Source organism: Ixodes scapularis, unplaced genomic scaffold (assembly GCF_016920785.2).
Source record: "Ixodes scapularis isolate PalLabHiFi unplaced genomic scaffold, ASM1692078v2 PGA_scaffold2__306_contigs__length_199485367, whole genome shotgun sequence".
In the NCBI taxonomy this organism is placed as follows: Eukaryota; Metazoa; Arthropoda; class Arachnida; order Ixodida; family Ixodidae; genus Ixodes; species Ixodes scapularis.
Window position 1 is genome coordinate 108,103,380 of NW_024609857.1, and position 9,351 is coordinate 108,112,730.

Sequence of the window (9,351 nt, forward strand, 5' to 3'; positions counted from 1 at the left end):
AGGCTCTAATCATTGTAGTGAGGTCATGCTATATGATCAAATTTTAACGACTGTGTCTGTTTAAAGCAGTTAACGGAATAGGACCGAAGAATTGCATACTTCAGGAATATATCGCATATTTACTCGAATTAGTTTTTATACTGGACCTCGGCGTTTGGACAAAATAAAAGATTCGGGAGTTTCGCTCGTTTCAGCTGAATTTACTGTGGAGTTATAAAGTCGTTCCTAAATCCTCCGATTTCCTCTTCTTACTAGCAGGAACCAATCTCGCTCGGTGGCCGCTGTGTCAGCGGAGTAGTACTCACACATTAGAATAAGAACGGCGTTGCATTGCACTTTCGGAACTACCTTTCTGACAGGAGTATCAGAAAGTTACGCTGGAATTATGCGGAAGTGAAAAAGGCAATATCATTCATGTTGTTGACAGAACAACATTTGTATTTTTCCACACGTACGTGTTTTTGATTATATACAACGCACATGCGCAGCAGCCTGTTTCTTGAAATGTGAATAATCTTCACAATCTCGGTGCAGCAGTCCTCACTACTGCTCTTATGTCATGCTCCAAAAACGTGGTGGCGTGTGCAAATTTCTGATAAGTACTAAGAACTCCTGATATGGTCATAACGCCGTACTGAGCTGAATTGTGGGAGCTTGTCACGTGGGCCTGAAAGCTCCTATATAAACGCATGCACCCCGAGATGGTTCCTTTGTTGAACTTGCACGTTGCCTGTTCGTCGATCACTACTCGCAACAGCCATCCACCTCTTCATGTCCTACTTCGCGGTGGAGAGAGTTATCGCCAAAACGGTGAGTAAGGTTTCATGTTATTTTGTACTATTGTATAATAGGACAGGACAAATTCTAATTTCTTTTTATATGCTATATTATAATGTACCGCAGATGTTGGTTTTAGCTTTTAAGGCCAGCTTTCGATTAATGCTCATATCCACCTATTTCCAGCTAGTAATTTCAACGTCGTTGAAATTTTAGTTTCATCGCATAGCCATGCTCTGTCTTTTGTGTTCGTAAAAACTTGGATGACGCTTAAGCTTCGCCTTTAAGAGTGGAACGCAATAGCGTTATCGGGCCCCGTTCGCATCGCCTTCTCATTCGCTTCTCATGCTCTTGAGTCACGCAACAACATAGTGCTCACGACACAACAGTCCTCGTTCCCAAGCCGCACAAGCGTGCGTTGCGTGGCCTAGTCAGTACCCTGCCTGGCTCGCCACCGGAACGGTCGTAGGTTTGAATCCCGCCCGGAATTCTTCAATTTTTTTCTTTAAGGCGAATGAAGGACTTTATAAAATGAAATTATTTGAGACACGCGGCGACCTTTAATTCGCATTGCATTTCATGTTTTAATCACTTTCATTCCACGCGTGACGTCACGTTTCACGTGAGCTTTGTGGGTTGTTTGAAATTCCCGCGCGAGGTCATGTGCCGTGACGTCATACCCTATCGAACAATCCTGGATTTTCCCGTCACGCCACCGACGCCGGCTTTCTGCGACACGAGCTCGTTAACGCTCTCGCATTAAAAGCCCGTATTTCGCGTGCGTGTTCACCGTGGTTCGGCTCTTTGTAACAGTGAAGAGGGTAACACAAATAAATGGAGCACAAATAAAACGACCTTGTGCCTCGCCGGAAATCAAACACGGAACAGGCATTCAAGGGCGGCCCAACTTTAATGGTACCACGTTCACTGGAAGATGAAGTGAAAAATATGTCAGAAGTCTTAGAAGCATATCAGATAAAAAAAAAAAAGATGTTCCTGATAATTTTGTTAGCCAGCTCCTGCGCTCTATCTCCGCATGAAAAGATTGATTTTATCGACACGTGACGTGACCAACAATGACGCTTGCGTCGTTGTTGGTCACATTGCGAATATTTGTGGCATTTGCTGTCTCTGTCTTTCTTCAGTCAAGTTCCGTTGTTTGTTCAGCGCTTGCCCTATTTTCCTCTCTTCATCTTTATTTCTTTTATGCGATGTTGTAATTTTTACAAATATGCACAACCAATTCGCCTGCATCGCTTCTTTAATTCTAGGGCAGTTTCAATGCCGGTCGCACAACCACTTTGTAATTGTCACTCTTAGTTACGTCATGGCGTGATCTGGTTACATGGTCACATGACCTACAGAAAATCATTGCCATAAACACCTAGGCAGAAGTGCAGAGGTCTCTGGCGGCACCAGAAGATCAGGAAACCAAGCAATAGGCTCTCTACGACAAACAAATAGTTAAATTGAGTCAATTGCGATTTCATGGGGAAAGAGTAAATATACCGTGGTACTGTTCTAAAGTCGGTAAACGCAGAATGCGTTGAGTGTCTTAGCCTTTCATGGAAATTCCAGAAAAACAAAAGCCAAGCAAGTATCAAATCCCCAAAAGCAAAAGAACTCAGAAAGCCACAGAAATCCGACGGGAGAAACAGTCTGACAAACACAAAGCGTTCTGCATCTATCGACTGTATACGTAGTATTAAGGACCATATAAATTTCAATCTTCTCCACGAGTGCACAAGGAAAACACCAAACATATGGCTTTATTCAGTGTTTGGATAAAGCCAAATGTAGGAACAGAGTGTCAATAAAATATCACGAAAAGCCAACGTTTATTATACAATGCAATTCTGCATTTAACAGTTCGATCGACAGAATAAATTGGAGCCTCAGGATTTTATTCAAGGTCACTTTTTGTTACATTATAGGTGCTGTGATTATAACGAACTTTCCACTGACCTGCCCACATGAATCCAGTTTTATATATTATCTCATTAGACTGCAGAGAGTGTTAACGTTTGGCGTCCGGGTGATTGTACACTTTTATAATCAAGGTTGCACTTTATTTTGCAGAGAAAGGGGTGCCTCCTCAAGTGGACAGGACACTCCAAGTGGAACTGCACCTTTGAACCACGTCGAAACCTGACTGCTCGCTGCTTGGCAAGCTTCGAGACGCTGTCGAGACCCACAGATGCTCGCCTCGAAGCAGCGCGGGACAGTTTCGTCCTCGCCATTCGCCAGAAACTGAGCAACACGAAGACATCCAGTGGTCTGGTTAAGGTTCCTTTTGAACTCGACGTATTTCGCTGGGTGTTTGCTAGCAAGGGTGAAAGCCTTGGGGAGGGCTGGTCTCTTCATAGTCACGAGTCTGACTTTGAACGGCTTAATTTGCCGGATGGATGGAGGGAAGTGTTCCGTAAGTCGGGTGAAGGTGCTCAGATTGCTTTACCTATAAAGATGAAGCCAGTATTGCGTTTTTCACGTAAACTTCAAGGAAGTGACGGCGAGGTTCTCTCGTACCCCCATGAAAAAGTGCATATTTACATTTCCACGCAGGCGCGAACTCGAAAGAGTCTTGATGTATGAACGGCTTAACATATTTCCTCGTGAAGAGAGCCAGTTATGGACATACTTCGAGATAATGTAGCGGTCACATTTGTGGGGGCGAGCGTATTACTCAAGTGCAAACTTGAGGCAGTTGTTAGAGCATTAACCTGCGAGCCTAATCTCGGGATTAGTTATATAATCCAAAGCTATGTAAGAGTCGCCAACGAAGGACAAATCAATGAGAAATTTCTCTCACAGTACCGAAGAACACTATTCACGGTCCACAAGTTAAAGGGCAGAAAAAGGTATAGTTTTCTTTCAAGGGACACGACATTTCAAGTCGACCTTTCCGAATTAGTTGGTGAAGCATTCTTTGCAAGCTCTGAAGAGCTAGGTAGTGGCAGCCAAGGCAGCAGCACTCCCCATCACGACAGGTTCGAGCAAATTTCAACCATTCATCTGGACAATGAATCGGAGAGTACGACTCAAGTCGGTGGGAGTTCTCTGCCTGTTCAGACCTGTCTTGCTCTAAGCGACCTTGAACGGAAAAACGTGGAACTACGTAGCACAGTTTCCAGTTTGAAAAGCGAGGTGGCCCAGCTAGAGGAAGCGCTGAGAAAACAAGACCAAAATACTGTTAATTTTGGTAACTATACACACAGTGGCGTTCTTATTGGCCAAGGCAGCCGTAGGAATGACTACCGGCTTCTTTCCAAACTTTCGACACAGCTTTACGACCAGCCAGAAGCCTTGGTTTTACAGTACGGAGTACACCTGAGCTCTGTGCTTGTTCAAGACAACCATGAACAGTTGCATGAACTGAATTACGAGGACGACAGCGTTACAAAAAATGCGCGTAGAAGTCTACCACATTCCTCGTTCTTCGAGATGACCAACGCAGAGAAAAAGCGTATCGAGGATTTAGTGTATGTTCTAGATGAACACACAGTAAGCAACACTGCGTGGAATGAACTGAAACGAGTTCTTCCTAGTCTTCCTACATTAAAAACAATCTCCGAGTAAAGAGACTATCTGGACGAAGAGTTTCAACTTTCCCGGACACCTGGAACTGCACCTGGGGCCCAAGTGTCCTTCAAGCGGGAGCTTTGTCGGTACATTAAGTCCGCTGCCGAGAAGTCCCATGCCAACTTAGAAGAATTCTGTAGATCTAATCCTTCGGTTATCGTTAAAATCAAAGGGGACGGATGCAACGTGACAAGAAAGGGCACGTGGACCACGCTGAGCTTTTCAACACCAGATGGCGATGACAGGCACAGCCCAAAGAATCACTGCCTTATTGGTATTATTCAGACAAAAGAAAACTACTTCGCCCTTCGAGAAGGATTTAGAGATATGATCAAAGAAGTCAATGATGTGTCCAAGCAGAGAGGTATTCTTGTAGACGACAAATTCGTGTCCGTGGATCTCTGCTTCGGTGCGGATCTGAAGTTTATTTTGCTTCTCCAAGGCATGCAGTCGGCGGCTTCAACCCATCCGTGTCCAATCTGCAAGGCCAGTAAGGAAGAACGCTCAAATCCCAGCATCCCATCAGGCTTTTTTAATTCATCTGCGATGACTCGTACCCAAGATGGAATGAAAAAAGACTGCGACAATATGACAAACTCTGTTCGTTATCCGCCGCTGCTCATGATAGAGCCCTCCCGTGTGGTACCTGACATCATGCACATGGGATTGAGAATAGTTGATAGGCTTGTTGAGAACCTCATTCTTGAAATGCAAGACAAAGATTCTTCAATAGAAGTATGCAACACATCAGCGAAAGAGGACCATGTCGCTAAGCTTATTGCGATTATCCACGATTGTGGCGTCAGTATCCATCTTTTTTCTTCAAATGATTCGAAACATCAGGGGAGGAGCTTCAGTTCGCTGACAGGAACTGACGTTGACGTACTGCTAGAAAAGCTGCCTGGTCGTCTTCGAGATGTCCTTCATCACGACACAGCCGAAGATGTTGTTTTGCTCTGGAACATCTTAAGAGAAGTACTTAATGTTTACAAGAATGATACATCCGGCTCTGACGTCTCGGCGCGAACAAAACTTTTTCTCGACGTTTTCGTGCGGCTGGGCGCAAACCGCAAAGGATATGGTCGAGACCGTGTGACTCCCTACATTCACATATTTTGTGCGCACTCGGCGCAAAAGCATGTACAACTGCACTGCCTGGGCCATTATTCCAGTCAGGGGCTTGAGAAGAAGAACGACACGCTGAAAAAACTGCACCACACTAAAACTGACAAGTGGGACGCCGCATGGGACGTCTTAAAAATAGTGAAGCGGGGAGAATTGCAGACTCAAAGGCCGCCAGTAAGAAACTACACAAAAAGATCTCGCGAGTACTGGTCTCTGGGTGGTATTCAAGAAAGTCGAAAGAAAAGACCACGTAGGAGCGTTGTTCCGCGAAATGACAATCCTAGTGGGACTTTGAATCTAGATGCGATGCGCCCCGGTGAAATTAGAACAGAGTTGGCACATCGTGGTACAAATACATCAACCAGGGACTTCCAGAAATTAAAACAAATGCTCAGGGACTCTGAGCGCTGATCAACCGCTATCTGTGATGCGGTTTTGTGACTGGAATGAGTAGTCTGTTGCCAAAATAACCTACGCGACTATTATTCCTACGTTCAGAAAACAAAGCCGGGCAATCCTCTTGTAGCGTAGGAACTCGCTTGTTGCAGAGATCTTAATTGTGTTTCATATTTTTATCTTGCGTTCATAGTCTTGTGATTTCTACGAGCGGTCATAAGTTCTCGTAGGTATCTTTGTTTCTAGTTCATCACTCGTTTCGTGACGTGTAATGCAAGTGCTGATCAGTGAGAGTGTATCATCCTTTTCTTATTTTTAACACACGGACGGCCTTCTCACGATGCTGGGACTGTGCGTGGCACTGAAACTGATGCGTGATATTGTAGATTACAGTGTGTATATATATGACGCGACAAGCTAGATTTGAAACGCGGGTGACTGGCTTTTTTTTTTATGAATTTATGAAAAAAGTGCTAACTTTTATTTTGACTTCACTTGTCGCAATCTACATGTTTCTGTTGCGTCAGTCGGTTGTACAAACTTTAATAGCACGTAACGACAAAAAATTCGAGCCTGTGTTCCTTTGCAGCAGACAGAGCAGTCGGTTTCTTTTTTTTTCTTTTCTATTGTAGTAGAACACACCTCGACGCTATACCTGAATGCGTTAATGTATACATGTACGCGTCTTCATAAGCTTCGCAGCATGGAACTTTTTTGTGATACTGCTATTTTTCCTTGTTCTGCAGTACGTCAGAGAGCTTCTCGTACGGTTCGAGCTTTTAGCCTTGATCAAAAATATTGCGTAAGCTTTGTTCACTCTACTGCTTTGTTGTTTTCTTCTGTCCTCGTATGATGTACTCATTGGGTACTATGCTCTTTTTCAGCGTAAAATTAACGGATCGGACGCTAGGAACCATCCAGCCATTCCAGCGCTGAGAGTACACCGTAGCTTTAACCTCAGTGTCCCCACCAGAAGCTCACTTGATAATCACTTAATTCTGGATGGGCTGAGATGGTCCGCAGCGTCCACTGCTGTTCATTTGGGGTGCAAGAAAGCATAGAACACTTAGGCTAACTGATGACTCGGGTGTGTTGAAAGCATTTTGGTTGTGAGCCTGGGTACGTGAGGTATATCGGACCCTGTATCCCCTTTTTTTCAATCGCTAGTAATAGACCGATCGCACCAGCCAGTTTGACTACGCCACCGCTGCCGCAATGCATCGAGGGAACTGTAGTCTTTCTGCACGTGCGACAACCCCGCTGGAGCTTTGCGCGAGGGAAGCACGAGACGGCACGTGCACTCGCAGGCACGGCCGTCTGCCTTCTGTGAACTAAAGTTATGGTGGCGTCACGCATGCGCCGAACGCTTAGTGAAATCGGTCTATTGTGTCAATATAATACCCCTAATTGAATGTAACCATTTATTTATTTTGTACGCAAATGTGATTTTGCGGTGTTTCTATGAAGCATAATAAATACTGTTTGGCACTCTTTCGTATTGATTTTTTATCCTTCCGCCTCGATGCCTGTAGAGCAGAAGTCATGATGCTGCGGCTCGCAAGCTGCATGCGGCTCGTCACAAACCAAAATTCGCCTCACGTGATCTAGAGACGCCCACATTAAAAGGGTTGGGACCAAGCATTGAGCTTACTCATGAAAACATTACAGCGAGGAACAGGAAAAAAAACAAAAAAACTGGGCGTATAAAATTACCGTAGTTTTCGTTGTCGATAAGCATTTCAGAATGCAATTGTCAGACGGGGGCAAATAAGGTGGAAATGTAACCTGGAATTTTATAATTTCACTTTGTGTAGGAACCTTGCCCAAACTTGGTGTGAGAGAAACGTAATGCAAAACAGCTGCCTATAATTAAATATCGAGCTCTATGTTTTACGCACCCATACAGTTGAAAAACTAGTAAGTCGCATCTAGTGGAATGTATAATCTAGATTCTCTGCTTCACGAAAGCGTTTGCTTGAAATAAAATGAAACTAGGCACCGGTTACATTATAAAAGCTTCGCAGCGTGAAACCATAGCTCCTATATTTAGTCAAGCTATAAGTTATAAGGGGAGCCTAATGACAAACGTTGAAAGCATGTGGAGAGGACGATGTTCTCCCAATACCACCCCCTCCCTTGCCTTCTTGCGGCTTCCTAAAATATAACAATTTTACTTGCGCCATCAGTTTGGCCACGCCCGCTCTATAGGCTCAACATTCACCGCAACGCCTACAACAGGTACCAAGTCCTCTGGATCTCTTGATTGTCTTTACAATTTTATTTTAAACTTTTAAGATGAAAATGCATTTTCACGGAGCCCCTGCAGTAAAACTCCTGCGCAGGCATAGTACCCGACGAACGTAACATTGCTGGAATATTACCTATATTTAAATAAGGCGATGGTCACTGTATCGACAATTACAGATACAGACAATCACACTCACGCTTCTGCTGCCGCCGACGCTCTAGACGGGCACGCTGTTGTTCTTCGTCGGTTTCCCGACCCGGGAAACCAGCTACTCGATTTCCCGACCCGTCGGCCGCTGCGCGTTCGGCGGTTTCTCGTCGCTTTCGCGCCCATTCGCGCTTTTGCTCTCGTTGTCGCTCTTTGAGGGCACCTTCTTCTTCTTCAGAGTGAACTACGCGCGTCTTGCTCATAGCAAGTTCAAAGTGCAACTGCTGATAACGTCGCTAATGCGATGACTACTGGTGAATATTAGAAGACGACAGCGCAGCATGAGCACGAGCGACCGCGCTGCCAACAATGGGTCTGTATATTCGTATGGGGAGAAATTCTCGATCTACACGCTCTGTCCGCGCACGCAAAACATTTCAGAACCTAGCCATATACAGCTTCGCTGTAAAACATTTAACAAAATGATCATGCTAAGAGGCAAGTACAAAATCGTTCAAATGGTGACGGTACATTGAAATTGGTGCTGAGATGTCAAGATAGGGAGGAGCAAAGGCTTTATATAATGACTGAATCCGAGAGAGAGGTGAGGTATTACATAGCGAGCGAACGTCAAAACAAACGAAGTGTCTGGTTACTCGAAAAGGCAATCTCGAGTCCTCGGCCACATATTTGTGCGAACTTCTCCCCGCCATTTAAATATTAATACCCCAAGGCCAACTGTAGGTAATAAATAAACAAAAATAATAATGCCCCAAGGGCGAACTGTAGGTAATAAATAAACAAAAATGAACAATAAACAAATGTATTTCATGCATTTCCTGACTTTCTCACGGAAAGCGTAGCCACAACTTTATTTATTCTTGAGCGCTGAAAACGTCTGCCGCAGAAGAGGTATGTAGCACTAATGTAAAAAGTGATGACATGTGAATAAGCCCAATAGTGACACATAAAAAACAAAGATACAGTTTAGAATATTCCTTCGACGGCAGACGAACGTTTTGTGATAATCGGAATTAACGTGCTTTGATAAGTAAGCCCTTGGGAACAAGAACACAATG

General features: G+C 44.4%; 1 protein-coding gene across 1 annotated transcript; it reads left to right on the plus strand.

Annotated features, from left to right (window-relative positions):
* The first annotated feature begins 4,683 nt into the window (after positions 1 to 4,683).
* LOC115320631 lies at positions 4,684 to 5,892 on the plus strand. Its single transcript, XM_029980784.2, has one exon. The coding sequence runs from the start codon at positions 4,684 to 4,686 to the stop codon at positions 5,890 to 5,892; it is 1,209 nt and encodes a 402-aa protein (XP_029836644.2).
* The last annotated feature ends 3,459 nt before the right edge of the window (positions 5,893 to 9,351 follow it).